The sequence below is a fragment of the Tachyglossus aculeatus genome (assembly GCF_015852505.1).
Source record: "Tachyglossus aculeatus isolate mTacAcu1 chromosome 12 unlocalized genomic scaffold, mTacAcu1.pri SUPER_6_unloc_4, whole genome shotgun sequence".
Lineage (NCBI taxonomy): Eukaryota > Metazoa > Chordata > Mammalia > Monotremata > Tachyglossidae > Tachyglossus > Tachyglossus aculeatus.
The window spans coordinates 670552-691142 of record NW_024044831.1 but is presented as its reverse complement, the minus strand read 5'-3'; the positions used below and the strand labels follow the sequence as shown (position 1 = coordinate 691142).

At 45.3% G+C, this 20591-nt stretch overlaps 1 protein-coding gene across 1 annotated transcript; it reads right to left on the bottom strand.

Annotated features, from left to right (window-relative positions):
• Window positions 1-225: 225 nt before the first annotated feature.
• LOC119921648 (nucleolar protein 6-like) lies at window positions 226-20166 on the bottom strand. Its single transcript, XM_038741738.1, is given in 9 exon segments — window positions 226-330; window positions 700-794; window positions 1674-1747; window positions 2557-3583; window positions 3586-3682; window positions 9799-9844; window positions 11171-11228; window positions 18228-18324; window positions 20128-20166. Coding segments are annotated over 9 exon segments (1638 nt in total).
• Between the last annotated feature and the right edge of the window lie 425 nt (window positions 20167-20591).

Sequence of the window (20591 nt, the reverse complement as noted above, 5' to 3'; positions counted from 1 at the left end):
TGGTGAAAACAGGGAATAAGATGTTATTAAGCCAACTCAGAGATAGATATCGATAGCTAATATAAAGCCTTTATTAATAATAATGATGGCATTTGTTAAGCACTTACTATATGCAAAGCAATGTTCTAAGCACTGGGCACTGTTCTAAGCGCTGGTTTACAGGCTCCAGGAAAAAGGGTTCACAGCTTCGACCCTTTGCTTTTAATTTCACTGAAGGTGCAAAGTTTATGAATAATACATATCTTCACTCATGATTCTGATATCAGTCACTCCTTTCTCGGTCCATTGTTCAGAGTAAGCAGAATACACTAACGACATGAACTCTAAAAGCTTTACGGAGTAAGAGAGACAGAATGGAAAATAAGACAGCAAGGGAAAGAGACAGACAGCCATGCAGGGGAGAGAGACAAAGAGAGACAGGGAGGAACACATTATTCCCACAAGATAGTGAAACAGGAAAATATTTACCTTTAAAAAGAACAGCCAGGAAGTGGAGCCAAATCAAAAATAACAATTTTTAAAATCTGAATGTGTCAAAACTGAAGGCAAATGTTCATGAAATAAATACACCAATTGGGACAAAAAAACAAATCAAAAGTTCCTGATAGTACCAGAAACCTGGCTTTGAAATTAAACTGACTTGAGATAACTGGATTAGATGGAATGATTAATTATGAGTTGTTTTAGACTGCATATCACAGGAGAGGGACAGAACTCTGGACTCCATCTGCCAAATGTCCCAGCAATGGTGACAGTGTTGCACAGGGTTTCTTCTTCTTTGTAGAAAATAATTGCTGAAATTTATGCCCAATTGACGAAACTAATCCGCCACCCCTTTGACAGACTATCATGCAATCACTACACTTTCTTCTGAAATGTTTATGAAATCAAGAGCAACGTTATCCAGTTTTATTTACAATTAGTTCAGAAATAGAACCAAACCCATCTCCCCTCCCCTTCCCAAAATGAGTAATCAAGTTTTCATTTTCTTCTCTAAGGTTGGATTCTCAATCCAGCCATCTAGGCAGGGTCTTCTAAAATGGAGGGTGATTTTAGCTGACATATGTAATTAGTTGAGTCAGGGATGGCTTCTTGTAACCTGGATATCTGGTTTTCGTTGGATATGATGGTTTGTTAATTTTAGTGCCTGACTCAACATTATATTAATGTAGCATTCAGCCTGTTCTCATTAAAACACACTGGGCACAGAGAAAAAGCCATAGTCTTTCTGAAAGAGGTTGCTATCAATTTCAATAGGCAGTCGTCATCCATCAGGCCCATCTAGGGCAGGTCAAAGATTAGACTCTCATCTCTAAGGCTCAATAATAATGATAATGGTGGTATTTAAGTGCTTACAATGTGCAAAGCACTATTCTAAGCGCTGGAGGGGATACAAGGTGATCAGGTTGTCCCACTTGGGGGTCACAGTCTTAATCCCCATTTTACAGATGAGGTAACTGAGGCACAGAGAAGTTAAGTGACTTGCCCAGAGCGGGGATTCAAACCCATGACCTCTGACTCCCAAGCCCGTGGTCTTTCCACTGGCCCATGCTTCCCCAATGTTTGGAGTTCTTTTGTGTGTATGTTTCTTTTCGTGGAAGAAGTGAATAATCATGATAATTATAATGATGATGGGTTGATAATATTATTTATTGGGAGAGAAACAGAGTAACCATTGTTGTGCAGTTCCCCAGTCGAATCACTAAGTGCCATGAGACAAAGATCCTGGTGGCAGAAGACATTTGGCCTTGAAGGCAAAATGATCTGGTTAAAGATTTAAGGTAAATTAGCCTGGAATATGAGCCTTCTGAGGTACTGGTACCATGGCTAATTCCCACCTGTGCATTCTTGTCCAGCACTACAGTGCTTTGTGCACAGTAAGCACTTAATAAATACTATTATGATTACTACTAGTAATAATATATCATTACTCCTGTATAGAGGGAAAAGTGGGCATTTTATCATTGTTAACTTGTCTGCTGTGTGGCCTTGGGCAAGCCATTTAACTTCTCTGTGCCTGTTACCTCATCTGTAAAATGTGGATTAAGACTGTGAGCCCCAAGTAGGACAACCTGATTGCCTTGTATCTACCCCAGTGCTTAGAACAGTGCTTGGCACATAGTAAGTGCTTAACAAATACCATCATTATTATTAATAATCAATCAATCAATCGTATTTATTGAGCGCTTACTATGTGCAGAGCACTGTACTAAGCGCTTGGGAAGTACAAATTGGCATCACATAGAGACAGTCCCTACCCAACAGTGGGCTCACAGTCTAAAAGGGGGAGACAGAGAACAGAACCAAACATACCAACAAAATAAAATAAGTAGGATAGAAATGTACAAGTAAAATAAATAAATAAATAAATAAATAGAGTAATAAATATGTACAACCATATATACATATATACAGGTGCTGTGGGGAAGGGAAGGAGGTAAGATGGGGGGATGGAGAGGGGGACGAGGGGGAGAGGAAAGAAGGGGCTCAGTCTGGGAAGGCCTCCTGGAGGAGGTGAGCTCTCAGCAGGGCCTTGAAGGGAGGAAGAGAGCTAGCTTGGCGGATGGGCAGAGGTTGAGGCGGCCGGAAGTGTCCAGGAAGACGACGGGGAAAGCCTGGTGGAAGTCGGCCAGGGCCGGCAGAGCGGGGTCCGGGCTGCGGCACAGGCTGATCCCTTGGGCTGTCAGGTCCGTGGTGGCCAGAAACTGCAGGCAGCTTCGCAGCACCTGGTAGCCGCTCATGGACGCGCTGACCTTGTGGGTGGCCAGCAGGAAGCCGACCAGCATCGACACCAGGAAACCGCTGAACCCGCCCATTCCCTGGTCCAGCTCCCTCTGCCTGAGCCACACCTTGAGGACGGCCACGCCGTCCCTCAGCCCAGGGGAGGCGGCCACGGCTGCCAGGAACTGCAGGTGGGCTTCCATGGCCGTGTCACACAGGAGCAAATTGTTGTAGTGGGGCGTGGGGGGCTCCGTGGTAGAGCCTTGGTCCGGGTTCTCCTTCCCGAGGAACCAGGCAGTGCGCACGTTGTTTTTGTTGGGCAGCAGACGGCAGGGTTTGAAGAAGCCGGGGGGCGGGCACGGGTACAGGCGCACGGTCACCAACCGCTCATCCTTGTCCTGAGGCCGCAGCAGCAGCAGGGGCTTGAGGTGGCAGCCGTTCATGTAGGTGAAGCGGACGCTGCCGAAGAGGGGATCCCGTGCCAGGTGGTGAGCGAGGTGCGCCAGGTAGAGCGCCCGTTTGTGGAGGTAGCGCTGGTTCAGCCCATCCTTGTCCTGCAGGATCTCCTGAGGCATGGTCAGCGCCAGGTCCACGTTCACCTCGGGCCGGATGCAGGTGCCCAGCAGGTAGCTGCCCACCACGGTGACCCGCGCCGGGGGTAGGAAGCGGAAGCGTCCCTTGACGGGGAAAGGCACCTGGAGGAAGGGGACTCGGACCTCTGGGGGAAGCCAGGTCTGGTCCACCAGCTGGACCTCGGGCGTGGCGGGGACGGCGCTCAGCCGCCGGTTGACTTCCTGCAGGAAGGCGTCGATCTTCTGCTTCTTCTTCTCTTTTACCCTCACCTCCTTGAGCAGTTCCTCATCTGCAGGCGGAGGAGGCTGGAGTGGAAGAGGTTCTCGGTCTCCTTGAGGCGGCTGAGCTCCTCGCTGGTGGGCGCCTTGTACAGCTCAGCCTCGCTCAGCTGTAATAATAATAATAATAATAATAATAATTAATAATATTATTATATTATTGATTTGCTCTCTGGTTTGATTTTCCTCTTCACATTACTGGGGAAGAAGTATGTTAGAGGAACACCATGGCCTAGTGAATACGACACAGGCCTGGAAGTCATAAGGTCAATGGTTCTAATCCTGGCTCTGCCACTTGTCTGCTGTGTGATCTTGGGCAAGTTGCTTCACTTCTCTGGGCCACTTGTCTGCTGCATGACCTTAGGCGAGTCACTTTGCTTCTCTGGCCCTCAGTTACCCCATTTATAAAATGGGGATTGAGACTATGAGCCCCGTGTGGGACAGGGACTCAGTCCACCCTAGCACTTAGTACAGTGCCTGTCACATAGTAAGTGCTTAACAAATATTACAATTATTAATTATTAATAAGTATTTATTGGGTGCAGTTGGTGGAAAGGGTTTTCTCTAGTCCATCAATCAATGGCATTTATTGAGTGCTTACTGTGTACAAAATATTGTACAAAGCACTTGGGACAGTACAATAAAACACAGTTGGTAGACTGTCCAACTCTACTACTAGTCAAGGTGCAAAGCTCCCAACTGCACCCAACATCAACTGAAATGTCTTTACTTTACTTTCATTCTCCCTTATGCGTTAGCATAAGTGAGAGGGGATTCAAGTGGTTAGTACAGTGCTCTGCACACAGTGAGCGATCAATACAGTTGATTAATTGATCACATGATACCTTGCACTAACCATCATTTCATTTTCATCATTTCTGTCTATAAAGTCACTCCTCCTCTCCCTTCTCTTACCCTCTCCCCGTTGCTGGATGTTTGGTGTTGTGCACTGTGTGCATCTAAAAGACCTCGCAGGAACAGGTGCTTTTGCTCCCCTTTTCTGCAATGGTTTGCTACCTATCAAGTATCAAGTGTCTCACAGCCTATGAAATTCATTCATTCACTCAATCGCATTTACTGAGCATTTACTGTGTGCATAGCACTTTATTAAGCGTCTGGAAAGTAATGGCATTTTAGCACGAGGGGTCAAGGAACCACATGCTGAAAAGTCATTCAGCACAAGTCAAGCCGTTTTCTCAAATCCTTTTCTCCTTGACTCAGTGGAACTTTGAGATTTTTAACAGGAAGAGTGAAAAATATACAGAATCATCTACTTTCCATGAAAGTGACATTGGTGTAGTAGTCCAGCTGCAATACTTTCGCCCTCAATAATTTCCTGGTTGATTACAAGACAAAAGGGGGTTGCAGAGAAGCTCACAATGAGAATTATCAATTTCAGTACTCTATCATAATTGTAAAATCTCCACAAACTTAGAAAGCATAGCGATTTGTATATTCCTCTCTTAATAATGTGATCAATTTGTCACATCTTAATTTTTCTTTCTGTTCCTCCACTTCTCACTTTTCCACCTCCTCCTCATTCTTCTGTTTCTTCATTCCTCACTTTCTTTAGCTTCAGCTCCTCTTCTATTTCTAAATTATTTGAATGAAATCATTCAATTTAATATTACAACCCAACCCACACATTCCACTTCCAATGCCAACCTAATTTAGATGCTTTCGTTTAATCTATCCCACTACCAATCCTTTGCCCACATCCTCCCTCAGACTTGGAACCCCCTCCCCCTCCCGCCAGCTCTTCCATACATTTAACTCCCTTCTCAGGCCTCCGGTTCCTCCCCCTCCTCCTTCCCTCAGCCCCAACGATCTGGCCTCCTACTTCATTAACAAAATTAAATCCATCAGGTCCGACCTCCCCAAAGTCACTCCACCTACTTCTCCAATCACCCGGCTCTCAACACTCTCTGCTACTCTCCCATCCTTCCCAGCAGTATCCTCAGAGGAGCTCTCCTCCCTCCTCTCAAGTGCTACTCTGGCCACCTGTGCTTCTGACCCCATTCCCTCTCATCTCATGAAATCTCTCGGGCCATCCCTTCTCCCCTCCTTAACGTCCATCTTCAACTGCTCACTCTCCACTGGTTCCTTCCCCTCTGCCTTCAAACATGCCCACGTCTCTCCCACCCTGAAAAAACCCTCTCTTGACCCCACCTCACCTTGTAGTTATCGCCCCATCTCCCTCCTACCATTCCTTTCCAAACTCCTTGAACGAGTTGTCTACACACGCTGCCTTGAATTCAACACCAACTCTCTCCTCGACCCCCTCCAGTCTGGCTTCCGTCCCCTACATTCCATGGAAACTGCCCTCTCAAAGGTCACCAATGACCTCCTGCTTGCCAAATCCAATGGCTTTGGCTCTATCCTAATCCTCCTCGACCTCTCAGCTGCCTTCGACACTGTGGACCACCCACTTCTCCTCAACATGCTATCCAACCTTGGCTTCACAGACTCCGTCCTCTCCTGGTTCTCCTCTTATCTCTCCGGTCGTTCATTCTCAGTCTCTTTTGCAGGCTCCTCCTTTCCCTCCCATCCCCTTACTGTGGGGGTTCCCCAAGGTTCAGTGCTTGGTCCCCTTCTGTTCTCGATCTACACACACTCCCTTGGTGACCTCATTCGCTCCCACGGCTTCAGCTATCATCTCTACGCTGATGATACCCAGATCTACATCTCTGCCCCTGCTCTCTCCCCCTCTCTCCAGGCTCGCATCTACTCCTGCCGTCAGGACATCTCCATCTGGATGTCTGCCCGCCACCTAAAACTCAACATGTCCAAGACTGAACTTCTTGTCTTCCCTCCCAAATCCTGCCCTCTCCCTGACTTTCCCATCTCTGTTGACGTCACTACCATCCTTCCCGTCTCACAAGCCCGCAACCTTGGTGTCATCCTCAACTCTGCTCTCTCATTCACCCCTCACATCCAAGCCGTCACCAAAACCTGCAGGTCTCAGCTCCACAACATTGCCAAAATCTGCCCTTTCCTCTCCATCCAAACCGCTACCCTGCTCGTTCAAGCTCTCATCCTATCCCGTTTGGACTACTGCATCAGCCTTCTGTCTGATCTCCCATCCTCGTTTCTCTCCCCACTTCAATCCATACTTCATGCTGCTGCCCGGATTGTCTTTGTCCAGAAACGCTCTGGGCATGTTACTTCCCTCCTCAAAAATCTCCAGTGGCTACCAATCAATCTGTGCATCAGGCAGAAACTCCTCACCCTCGGCTTCAAGGCTCTCCATCACCTCGCCCCCTCCTACCTCACCTCCCTTCTCTCCTTCTACAGCCCACCCCATACCCTCCGCTCCTCTGCCGCTAATCTCCTCACTGTGCCTCATTCTCACCTGTCCCGCCATTGACCCCCGGCCCATGTCATCCCCCGGGCCTGGAATGCCCTCCCTCTGCCCATCCACCAAGCTAGCTCTCTTCCTCCCTTCAAGGCCCTACTGAGAGCTTACCTCCTCCAGGAGGCCTTCCCACACTGAGCCCCTTCCTTCTTCTCCCCCTTGTCCACCTCTCCATCCCCCTCATCTTATCTCCTTCCCTTCCACACAGCACCTGTATATATGTATATATGTTTGTACATATTTATTACTCTATTTATTTTACCTGTACATATCTATTCTATTTTATTTTGTTAGTATGTTTGGTTTTGTTCTCTGTCTCCCCCTTTTAGAATGTGAGCCCACTGTTGGGTAGGGACTGTCTCTATACGTTGTCAACTTGTACTTCCCAAGTGCTTAGTACAGTGCTCTGCACACAGTAAGCACTCAATAAATACGATTGATTGATTATATCTGACAGTCCACCACTCTCCCTAACTTCAAGACCCTCCTAAAATCACATCTCCTCCAAGAGGTCTTCCTAGACTAAGCCCCTATCTGACTTGCCCTTTGTATCGTCTATACATTTGGTTGTGTGCCCCTTAAGCACTTTTGTACCACATTCCCAGAACACTCATATACTAAACCTTATACTCTACAGTGTTCCCCCATCCAAAATGTATTTTAATGCCTGTCTCCCCCTATAAACCATAAGGTCCTTGTAAACAGGGATTGCTTCTAGCAACTCTATTTTATTGTATTTTCCAAAGTAAAGTACTCAGCACAAAATAAATGCTCAACAAATAACATTTATTGATTAATTTTGATGTTGCTTTTGTTGTTTCCCCCAGAGCATTTTTTCTCATGCTGTTGAATAATCTCCGACCCATAGTGATGCCATGAACACATCCCTTCCAGAATGTCCTGCCTCTATCTGCAATCCATCTGGTAATGTATCTATAAAGATTTCTTGGTAAAAATGCAGAAGTTGTTTACCATTGCCTCCTTTAGTGCAAACAACTTGAGTCTCTACCCTTGACTCTCCCATGCTGCTGGTGCCCAGCACAGGTGAGTTTTGACTTGTAGCAGATTGCTTTCCACTTGCTAGCCACTGCGCCCAAGCAAGGAATGGAATGGATATGCCTCTGCTTAACTCTCCCTCCTGTAGTCGAGAATGGTAAAGTACTGAAAATCTCCAGGTAAGACCCTGAGAGGGATCTCCCAGAGCATGCAGACCATTTAATGATCTATTCACCTATCCGTTTATTACCTCGGTATCTAATAATTTGCTGTCAATGGATTCAATGAAGGGAGTGAGGAGATGGCTTGAGATGAGTGGAGAGCATTTAATCTGTTTTTCACCTTACCCTCAAAAACTGAAGAAAACAATATATGACCTCCAACCCTCTTGTGGTTTAACTTGTTCGGAGTTTGCATGATCTCCACGGGGCAGACTGAATGTTTCACTCTCACAGATGTGCTGGGCTCAGCTGTAGCTTTCTGGCTCTACTTCAATTTTTCTTTCCATTTTAGACTTCCACCATTCTTTTTTTTCCATTATACAGAGTAGGATGTGGCTCTCAATGATGTAGGTAATGGAAAACTAATGGTATAGGTGTATCTTATTGGCACAGCTGACAAAAATAGGCTTAGCCTACATCTCTAAGTAGTGGAATTTATTGTTCACTATCTCCCAATCAACCAGAGAATGGTAGAGAGAGAAAGGAAAAATAGGACTGTAATATCATTCTTTCCCCAAATCCTTAAAATGACATACATAGTCAGAGATGAGTATTTTGTTTGTCTCAGGCTCTAGGTAGAGAGATATCAGTCTCTTCTTTGGCAGATACATTAATGCCATCCCAAACCCTATCCTATACAAATAGTACTCTGCCAGACTGTGATTTTGACTGAAGTTACAAGGGAGAACAGGGTGCCAGGGGTTGGGGCAGAAGGTGGGAGTGGATATACTACTCTCTCTACCTAGAACTGTTCTCCTTTGTCTGAAGACTCAGCTAGAAAACATGCCACTACAAGAATATTACTTATTATTACCACAAGACCCAGGAAATCAGTCAGCACATATTTATTGAGCATCCACAGTGGGGTTTAGATCTAATGTGAACTATTGATTATGCTGGTATTTCCAAGAATGAAATGTAGATTATTTTTTTTTTAGGTTTACCCCATTTAACATGATTCTGTCCAACAAAAATTTTGGAATTAGGCATCATAGCTGAGAGCTGGGATTTAACTGTGGAAGACTTGCATGGTGTAGAGAAATCAAGAAAAAAACAGCTCTTTAGAGTTGAAGGTTAAGATGATCATGTGGCAAATAGGTAAAAGGGAAAACAGCACTGCTGTTGCAGTCACCAGATAAACACAGCAGAGGATGATCTCTACGGGTTCACACTGTGGTAGGGATTGTTGATTGATTGGCTATATTCGTACTGTTATGGACATTTAAATTTTTGATGTGCTTTGTATACATTTATAGACATCAGCAAAGTTTTAATTTAAAGAAATTTAAAAGACATTGGAGACATTCTGTTAAATGTCTTAACATTTTCATTGCCAAAATGGCTTTTTGCTGTACAAATCCTTCTTAACTCTGTCTGTCAACATGAGTTGATTTAGAACATTTATATAGTGAATTATTGTCAGGGAGTATTGGCTTTTGAAAATGTATCATAAGGATTCTTTTTTTCACCCTTTTTTCCCCAGGCATTTTCTTTCTCCTCTCTCTTAAAAGAGCTGGAATTTTCTGCATCACTGTCAAGTGCAGTCAGTTTTTGCTTATCTGAAGTGTGTGTGTGTGTGTGTGTGTGTGTGTGTGTGTGAGAGAGAGAGAGAGAGAGCAAGAGATCCTTTCATCATCTAATAGAGAGACCTCACCTCATCAGGATATTCTTGAGTACTGGACTGCTGCTTAAGTTCAATACTCCAAATTTAGCAAGATTTCCTTGACATTGCTATGTGCGCCAGCAAGTAGCTGCATTCACTTAATCATTACTTTCACTTTAGACCATCATCAATCATATTTACTGAGCGCTTACTATGTGCAGAGCGCTGTACTAAGCGCTTGGGAAGTACAAATTGGCAACATATAGAGACAGTCCCTACCCAACAGTGGGCTCACAGTCTAAACCACTATGCAGTCTAGACCACTATGCAAAGTCTCCAAAACTCCTACCACCTTTCCATCATGACCCCCAGGGTATCTGCTCTTGATGTGTCCAGGGCACGTTTGACTGTGAGGTATTTAAGCAGTGGCAAAATGGGGTCGTGAAAAAATTTAGAACTTTGCAAAACTTTGGAAGTGATAGGACTCAGTGACCTAAATGGGAGCATCCTGTGGCCCATATTGAGTTGTTAGCAGCCCTAGAAGTTCCTCTAGGAGGAGACTATCCTGTCATTTTGTTGTCAAGCCCTCATTTACTCTTTCAATGGACAATGATGTCCACTTTTACATTGGATGTACTTTCCCTAGCACTTAAAATAATGCACTGTAAATCAATAGTAATAATAATAATGTCTGTTAATGCTTACAATGAGCTAAGCACTGTCTGAAATGCTGAGGTAGATTCAGTATATGCAGAATGGGAGGAGGCAGGAAATTAATGAGCAAGTGGTCCCTTTCTCCTTTGGACTGGTTACAATGGTGGCATAGAGAGACAGAGACTGAACACTTAGAAATATTTGTTCAGTTTTTTTTTAGCAGAATCATTAGTGCAATTTTATTCCCCCCAGCTGGTGGTTGTAATCATGTTGGCCTTCAAAGAGATCAAGGGCTTCATCAAAACTGAACCGTTTCTAGATCTCAATCTCAACATTTACTCAGAAAATTCTATAAACCACAAGGAAAGAAAAAAGCACCCTCTCCCCACCTGCACTGGCTGCTTTTCAAATTTCTCTTGTAACAGATGTTAGTGAGACAAATTTGGAAACAATAATTAATGAAGCAGTCAAAAATAGCCACACATTGTCTCTTTTAAGAATCAACATGGGGAGAATTGTCTCAATAACAGGTTAAACCCATTTCAAGGGAGAAATGTGAGAAAGAGGAAAACAGAGAGCATAAGAGAAATGGGGATGTTTCAGAATCTGTTTTTCATTCCTAAAATATCAAATTATCAATTGCACCTTCCCTGAACAGGCACTTTCAGTGGTGCTCTGGTGAATGTTTTAAATGGCAGCACTTGTCATCATTGAATTGTGTGCTGTTATTTTTCTCAAGTACGAAGAGCATTTTCTTAACTCTAGCTACCACTCTGTATACCTAAAGTTGAATATAAAACAGGAGATTCTTTTATTTTCTTGATGTACTGTCAAAAAATAACACAAAGCCCAAAATTATAATTCCCACTAAGAATACTCTCTGTTCATTAACTAATGGTGTGCTTATTATCCCCAAAATGTTCAAAAGATTTTAAAAGCAAATTATGAAGTTTGGTGACATGCTCCTAATGCAACTCAAAAATAGGCATCCATCTATATTGGACAGCTTAGACTTTCACCTGCTTTAAGATAGAGAGTTGGACTAGAATAAGTCTCAAGGTGCCTTACAGATTCTGTGATTAGTAAAAATTGTTTCAGTTCATTTAACATGCAATATGACTTGCTGTATCGTAAAATACAGTAATTTAAAACAATCAGGGAATTGGCATTAAATAGCCCTAAGTTTTCATTAAATTATGACTATTGATTTATATTATTGCATTGTCGATGCTTTGGTTATGGTGAATTAATGACTTAAAATTTCTATTTATTTTAACCAAGTCCTTTTTGCCCCAAGCAAAAATTAACAATAAAACGCTTGGAACTTCCAAGAGGAATGTGCAAGAATAGAAATGGTTAGAAAGAATTGAATCAAATATATAAACATTTTGAACTTTTAATATTTTGCAATATGTACAGTAGAGCATTTTGTTTCAATTAAGAGAAAATACAGGGGCATAGATATGGAGGATAAATGGGGCATAATGACTTGAGAAAATTGGATGAGGTCAGAAAAATCAGAGGACTCCCTGGGGGAACAGCACAAATGTGTGGGAAGGGGGTGTGTGGGAGAGAAGGCAAATGAGAAGTTTGTGATAAAATAGAGGGATTTCAGAATTGGAAAGGTAGACATTGTACAGTGACTAGAGTTGATGAGATTGAGTGAGTGTCCAAGTTGGTGAGTGGGAGATCTGGAGCAATAGTTCTGTGGAGTTGAGGAGTAATAGAAATTGGATAGCGGAAGGGTTGTCAGGAGTATCTGTTTGGATATTGAAGTCACCAAGGATCAATTTAAGAATGGAAAAAGAGAAAAGGAATGTGGAAAAAAGGGACCAAAAGTCTTCAAAAAGTTGGTGGTGGGGCCTGTTGGGTGGTAGATAACTATTACTAGTTTGGATTTGCTTGCCAAATTTGCTTGCCAACTACTACTGGATTTGCTTGCCAAATCCAGCGGCTCATACTCTGTCCTAATCCTCCTCGACCTCTCAGCTGCCTTTGACACTGTGGACCACCCCCTTCTTCTCAACACGCTATCAGACCTTGGCTTCACAGACTCCGTCCTCTCCTGGTTCTCCTCTTATCTCTCCAGTCGTTCTTTCTCAGTCTCTTTTGCAGGCTCCTCCTCCCCCTCCCATCCTCTTACTGTGGGGGTTCCCCAAGGTTCAGTGCTTGGTCCCCTTCTGTTCTCAATCTACATGCACTCCCTTGGTGCCCTCATTCGCTCCCACGGCTTCAACTATCATCTCTACACTGATGACACCCAGATCTACATCTCTGCCCCTGCTATCTCCCCCTCTCTCCAGGCTCGCATCTCCTCCTGCCTTCAGGACATCTCCATTTGGATGTCTGCCCGCCACCTAAAGCTCAACATGTCGAAGACTGAACTCCTTGTCTTCCCTCCCAAACCTTGCCCTCTCCCTGACTTTCCCATCTCTGTTGACGTCACTACCATCCTTCCCGTCTCACAAGCCCGCAAACTTGGTGTCATTCTCGACTCCGCTCTCTCGTTCACCCCTCACATTCAAGCCATCACCAAAACCTGCCGGTCTCAGCTCCGCAACATTGCCAAGATCCGCCCTTTCCTCTCCATCCAAACTGCTACCCTGCTCATTCAAGCTCTCATCCTATCCCGTCTGGACTACTGCACCAGCCTTCTCTCTGATCGCCCATCCTCGTGTCTCTCTCCACTTCAATCCATACTTCATGCTGCTGCCCGGATTATCTTTGTCCAGAAATGCTCTGGGCATATTACTCCCCTCCTCAAAAACCTCCAATGGCTACCAATCAATCTGAGCATCAGGCAGAAACTCCTCACCCTGGGCTTCAAGGCTGTCCATCACCTCGCCCCCTCCTACCTCACCTCCCTTCTCTCCTTCTACTGCCCAGCCCACACCCTCCGCTCCTCCTCACCGTACCTCGTTCTCGCCTGTCCCGTCATCGACCCCCGGTCCACGTCATCCCCCGGGCCTGGAATGCCCTCCCTCTGCCCATCCGCCAAGCTAGCTCTCTTCCTCCCTTCAAGGCCCTGCTGAGAACTCACCTCCTCCAGGAGGCCTTCCTAGACTGAACCCCTTCCTTCCTCTCCCCCTCATCCCCCTCTCCATCCCCCCATCCTACCTCCTTCCCTTCCCCACAGCACCTGTATATATGTATATATGGTTGTACATATTTATTACTCCATTTATTTACTTATTTATTTATTTATTATACTTGTACATATCTATCCTATTTATTTTATTTTGTTAGTGTGTTTGGTTTTGTTCTCTGTCTCCCCCTTTTAGACAGTGAGCCTACTATTGGGTAGGGACTGTCTCTATGTGCTGCCAGTTTGTACTTCCCAAGCGCTTAGTACAGTGCTCTGCACATAGTAAGCGCTCAATAAATATGATTGATGATGATGATATTACTAGAATATGAAGTTGGTGATAGAGGTGGATGAAATGGGCTTAGAAGGAAGGGAAATAATAATGATGGTATCTTTTAAGTGCTTACTATGTGCCAAGCACTGTTCTAAGCAGTGAGGGAGATACGAGGTAATCAGGTTGTCCCACGTGAGGCTTACAGTCTTAATCCCCATTTTACAGATGAGGTCACTGAGGCACAGAGAAGTTAAGTGATTTTTCCCCCCAAAGTCACACAGCAGATAAGTGGCGGGGCCAGGATTAGAACCCTGCCTTCTGACTCATAAACCTGTGCTTCTTCCACTAAGCCATGTCACCTTATCCCACCTAGATTACTGCATCAGCCTCCTTTCTAACATCTCAGCCTCCTGTCACTCCATTCCAGACCATACTTCACTCTGCTGCCCAGATCATTTTTCTATAAAAACGTTCAGGACATGCCATCCCACTCTTAAAAAAAAATTCCATTGGTTGCCAGTCTACTGCGACATCAAAAAGTTAACACACATACAAACATACGATTGAATGAATGAATTAACTCTGAGTAAATACTTATCAGATTGATCTGATTAGTTTTATGTCTACCTAACACAATATAGTGCTTGGCACATAGTAAGTACTTAAATCCCATAATTATTATAATATCCCTCAAAAGTCCTCTCCAATTCATTCATTCAGTGGTTTTATTAAGTACTTAATGGGTGCAGAGCATTAAGTGCTTGGAAGAAGGTACCAACTTTGATTTTTCAGAAAGGATGTCTGCTACTGCCATTCCCATTCCTCACCTTCCCCTTCCCCTCTCCCACCCAGCTGTTTCCCTCCCTCTCACCCACCAAGACCGCTCCCCCTCAAACCCTACCAAGGATTCCTCTGTACCAGCGCAGGTCCTCCGCTTCTCCCTCCCGGCCCCCTTCCTCCCCTTCTCCCCATCCCCACCCCATCCCAGTTCTCCTTTCCCATCGCCACCCCCCTTCCCACTCTCCCCGCCCAGGCCCCCGCCAACTCATCCCAATCCAAACCCTCCCCACCCCTCGCACCCTTCTCCCTCCCTCCCCACCCTCGACAGCTGATGCCAAGTGTGGCCTCTGGAACCCCCGCTCCGTTTTAAGTAAGATCCCTTTCATCCTGGACCTTTTCCTTTCCAGTTCTCTACTCCTCCTCGCCCTAACTGAAACATGGCTGTCTCCGGACGACACGGTCTCTTCTGCTGCTCTCTGCAGTGCAGGCCTCTTCTTCTCCCACTCCCCCAGACTCACCGGAAAAGGAGGAGGTGTCGGTTTCCTTCTCGCCCCCCAATGTCGCTTTCGCACTATCCCTCCTCCCCCTTCCCTTTCATTCCCTTTCCTTCCCTTCCTTTGAAGCCCACATTATTCGCCTCTACCACCCCCTCCAGATTCTTGTAGCCGTCATCTACCGCCCTCCGGGCCCCACTTCCAACTTCTTTAACGACTTTGACCCCTTCCTCACATTCCTTCTCTCCTTCTCCATGCCCACTCTGATCCTCGGAGACTTCAATATCCACATGGATATCCCTAACGACTCCTCTGCCACCCGCCTTCTATCTCTCCTTGACGCTGCCAACCTCTTCCTCCACCCCACCTCACCCACTCACCAACTTGGTCATACCCTCGACCTCATCATCTCCTACCGCTGCACTGTGTCCACCCTCACCAACTCTGTGATCCCTCTCTCTGATCATAATCTTCTCACCTGCCTCCTCACTCACAATCCTTTCCCCTGTAAATCCGTATTATTCCCTCACAGAGATCTCCGCTCTCTGGACCCCACCCATCTTTCGGAGCGCCTCACACCCCACCTCGCCGCCCTCTCCTCTCTACCCAGTCTTGATGATCAGATTACTGCTCTCAACTCTACCCTTTCTACTCAGCTAGACTCGCTCGCTCCCCTTTCCCTTCGCCGCTCTCGCACCACTAACCCACAGCCCTGCATCACTGCCACTGTCCGCCTCCTTCGCTCTTATGCTCGAGCTGCTGAACGCTGCTGGCGAAAGTCTAAACACCATGCCAACCTCGTTCACTTCAAGTTTATCCTTTCCTGCCTTAACTCAGCCCTCTCTTCTGCCAGACAAAACTATTTCTCCTCCCTTATTGACACCCATGCCCATCACCCCCGCCAGCTCTTCCGTACATTCAACTCCCTTCTCAGGCCCCCGGTTCCTCCCCCTCCTCCTTCCCTCACCCCCAACGATCTGGTCTCCTACTTCATTAACAAAATTAAATCCATCAGGTCCGACCTCCCCAAAGTCTCTTCCCCCCTTTCTCCAACCCCCCGGCTCTCAACACTCTCTGCTACTCTCCCATCCTTCCCAGCGGTATCCTCAGAGGAACTCTCCTCCCTCCTCTCAAGTGCTATTGCCGGCCACCTGTGCTTCTGACCCCATTCCCTCTCATCTTATGAAATCTCTCGCTCCATCCCTTCTCCCCTCCTTAACTTCCATCTTCAACCACTCACTCTCCACTGGTTTCTTCCCCTCTGCCTTCAAACATGCCCATGTCTCTCCCATCCTAAAAAACCCTCTCTTGACCCCACCTCACCTTCTAGTTATCGTCCCATATCCCTCCTACCATTCCTTTCCAAACTCCTTGAACGAGTTGTCTACACGCGCTGCCTAGAATTCCTCAACAACAACTCTCTCCTCGACCCCCTCCAGTCTGGCTTCCGTCCCCTTCATTCCACGGAAACTGCGCTCTCAAAGGTCACCAATGACCTCCTGCTTGCCAAATCCAACGGCTCATACTCTGTCCTAATCCTCCTCGACCTCTCAGCTGCCTTTGACACTGTGGACCACCCCCTTCTTCTCAACACGCTATCTGACCTTGGCTTCACAGACTCCGTCCTCTCCTGGTTCTCCTCTTATCTCTCCGGTCGTTCTTTCTCAGTCTCTTTTGCAGGCTCCTCCTCCCCCTCCCATCCTCTTACTGTGGGGGTTCCCCAAGGTTCAGTGCTTGGTCCCCTTCTGTTCTCAATATACACTCACTCCCTTGGTGACCTCATTCGCTCCCACGGCTTCAACTATCATCTCTACGCTGATGACACCCAGATCTACATCTCTGCCCCTGCTCTCTCCCCCTCCCTCCAGGCTCGCATCTCCTCCTGCCTTCAGGACATCTCCATCTGGATGTCCGCCCGCCACCTAAAGCTCAACATGTCAAAGACTGAGCTCCTTGTCTTCCCTCCCAGACCTTGTCCTCTCCCTGACTTTCCCATCTCTGTTGACGGCACTACCATCCTTCCCGTCTCACAAGCCCGCAACCGTGGTGTCATCCTCGACTCCACTCTCTCATTTACCCCTCACATCCAAGCCGTCACCAAAACCTGCCGGTCTCAGCTCCGCAACATTGCCAAGATCCGCCCTTTCCTCTCCATCCAAACCGCTACCCTGCTCATTCAAGCTCTCATCCTATCCCGTCTGGACTACTGCACTAGCCTTCTCTCTGATCTCCCATCCTCGTGTCTCTCTCCACTTCAATCCATACTTCATGCTGCTGCCCGGATTATCTTTGTCCAGAAACGCTCTGGACATATTACTCCCCTCCTCAAAAACCTCCAATGGCTACCGATCAATCTGCGCATCAAGCAGAAACTCCTCACCCTGGGCTTCAAGGCTGTCCATCACCTCGCCCCCTCCTACCTCACCTCCCTTCTCTCCTTCTACTGCCCAGCCCGCACCCTCCGCTCCTCCACCACTAATCTCCTCACTGTACCTCGCTCTCGCCTGTCCCGCCATCGACCCCCGGTCCACGTCATCCTCCGGGCCTGGAATGCCCTCCTTCTGCCCATCCACCAAGCTAGCTCTCTTCCTCCCTTCAAGGCCCTGCTGAGAGCTCACCTCCTCCAGGAGGCCTTCCCAGACTGAGCCCCTTCTTTCCTCTCCCCCTCGTCCCCCTCTCCATCCCCCCGTCTTACCTCCTTCCCTTCCCCACAGCACCTGTATATATGTATATATGGTTGTACATATTTATTACTCTATTTATTTATTTATTTATTTATTTATTTTACTTGTACATTCCTATCCTACTTATTTTATTTTGTTGGTATGTTTGGTTCTGTTCTCTGTCTCCCCCCTTTAGACTGTGAGCCCACTGTTGGGTAGGGACTGTCTCTATGTGATGCCAATTTGTACTTCCCAAGCGCTTACTACAGTGCTCTGCACATAGTAAGCGCTCAATAAATACGATTGATTGATTGATTGATTGCTACCCCAATCCCAGAGTCTTCCATTTCACAGTGCCACAAAGTCTTCCATTCTAATGCTGACTTCATATCTCATTAACTCTTGCTTCTAATTGCTATTGCTTTGAGTCCCAACTACTATCCCTCAGAGTTCTCAAGTTTTTAATCACTATTATCATTATTCTGATATTCATTTAGTTCTTACTATGTCAAGCACTGTTCAGTTCTTACCAAAAACGTCTTTGCCTAGTGAAATGGCGCTAGAAATGGAGGCTAGAAATCTTGCTAAAAAGGAACTTTCCACAGATAGCATCTCTGTGTTGTCAGACTAAAAATATTGAACAATGGGACTTCTGAGCCATAATTTAGCTGGAATTAATGTGTGAAACTGGTAGTACAAAAGTGATGTGGGAACATTTTAATCTAGAAAACCACCCTGAATGCTTTCAATTCAGAATGAAAGTTGGATTCGAATGTTGTGCACTCTGAGATTTAAGGGAGAGTTAGGATATTATGATGAGGCGCTGTCAGTACAGAAATAAATGGACAGAGTGGGCAGAAATTAATCAGCTCATTCAGAAAAATGCAAGGCTGTAGACAATAATCTCGGTAGACATTTCTTCTCTCTTTTGGTCAGGTTGACCCTTTCAAGGTAGATTGGGGAAGTAATTGAATATGCACCAGGCTTTGTGACTATTAAAATATCTATGGGTTAGAATTCCTGGCTTGATTGATGTATTAGTTCCTATCAGCAAAACAAGCCCTCAGTAGTAGATCAATCCTGAATCAACATTCATTAATGCTTTGCTGCAGTGTAGTTTACCACGCATTATATATCCCTCTAGTGGAAGACAGAGGTGGTTGGAAACTTCTTGTATTCCATTTTGTTTCCAACTGACTTCTATTCACTGGGACCTCCAACTCTCACTATCTGTCCACCTCTTTTACCAAGAATAGTTCTCATAAACCTTCCCATTCATGGACAGAATTCCATCTGACTACATGGACTTCAAACTTCAAAAATACATTATTTATCCTTCTTTAAATATGTATTTTCAAATGAAAGGTTCACAATGTCAATAAGGCCGTAATAATAGCAGTAATAGCAATAAGGTTGTTGTCTTGAACCTGACAGATTTATCACTTAAGTAAATATCTGAGGAGCTCTAAAATGAATTAAAAAATCCAGGGACGATGGAATGGGGGCATGGGTTAGTACTTCATTGGTCTCTTGAGACAACAGTGCTTTATGCTCCAGAAATGTATAAGCACCGTGGTTGCAGTTTTCCAAAGAGAATCATGATGGCAGAAGTATATATGTCATTTGAAATACCAAACATCTTTAGTTCTACAGTAATTCTATAGTTGTATATAGTTGTATAGTAATGCTAAATCAAAAGAGCAGCAAAAATGAAATTATCTATAAACTGAGGCTTCATAGGGTGTGGGGGAGAGGATGGGGAAGAGATGGAATAAGGTCACATCATTTTCAGTATTGTTTTCTAATAATTTAACTTTCAGACATTTTCAGACATCCAGGACTGAGTGTCAGTTGACTGCAAATAGCTTCCTTGTGGTCAGGGAAAAAATAATTCATATATCAATGTTATCTTAAGTGATTCCTTTGAGTGATGATATGCAACTACCTGAGACCCAAGGATTGAACCCTATCGAACTGTTGCACATCAAAACAAGATTGGAAGATCTTAGTGATGATTACACATTATGTGCCCTGCATGAAATGAGCCCCCAAACTACCCAGAAACTGGACACCATGGTAAACTCCCAAACCTTTTAACAGGATCTCACAACTGGTTTTATTGAAGACCGTAGATTGTTACTGCTACTATTATACTTTATTGAGCTCAGGTCTTTCAACTGCCTGTTTAGGATAGGAAGCAAAGTAGAGAGGAGAATGCTCCCCCTTTGCCATTCTCATTTCTCACCCAATTATTATTACTCTTGCATCCCAAATTTTAGGAGAGAATCATGTCCCAGAGTTGTTGTTTTGGGAATGTAGTTTCTCTGAGCACCGTAGATCTGCAGGAATGTTTGAGGTATAGAAGCAGGATTACTTCAGCTGTACTTTAAACAGAATTATCAGAAGGGCAGGGCCACCAACCCATCATACCTCAAAATGATGCTCTTCAATGATTACATCACATAACATGTTCCTAGCCTGGGAGTCTTGTGTCTCGAGTGAGCATAGACAAAGGAAAGAGGGATTATATCTCTCAGTTGTTAGCAATTTAAATAATAATAATAATGGTATTTAAGTGCTTACTGTGTGCCAAGCACTGTTCTAAGTGCTGGAGGGAGATACAAGGTTATCAGGTTGTTCCAGGTGGGGCTCATAGTTTTAATCCCCATTTTACAGATAAGGGAACTGAGGTACAGAGAAGTTAAGTGACTTGCCCAAAGTCACAGAGCTGACAAGTGGCAGAGCTGGGATTAGAACCCATGTCCTCTAACTCCCAGGCATGTGTTCTTACAACTAAGCAAATCAACATTAAAGAAAATGCTGATTTGCAGAGGGATGAAATGTATGGGCTAAAGTGAGTTTTAAGAAAGAAATAGAGTATGGGCCTGGGAGTC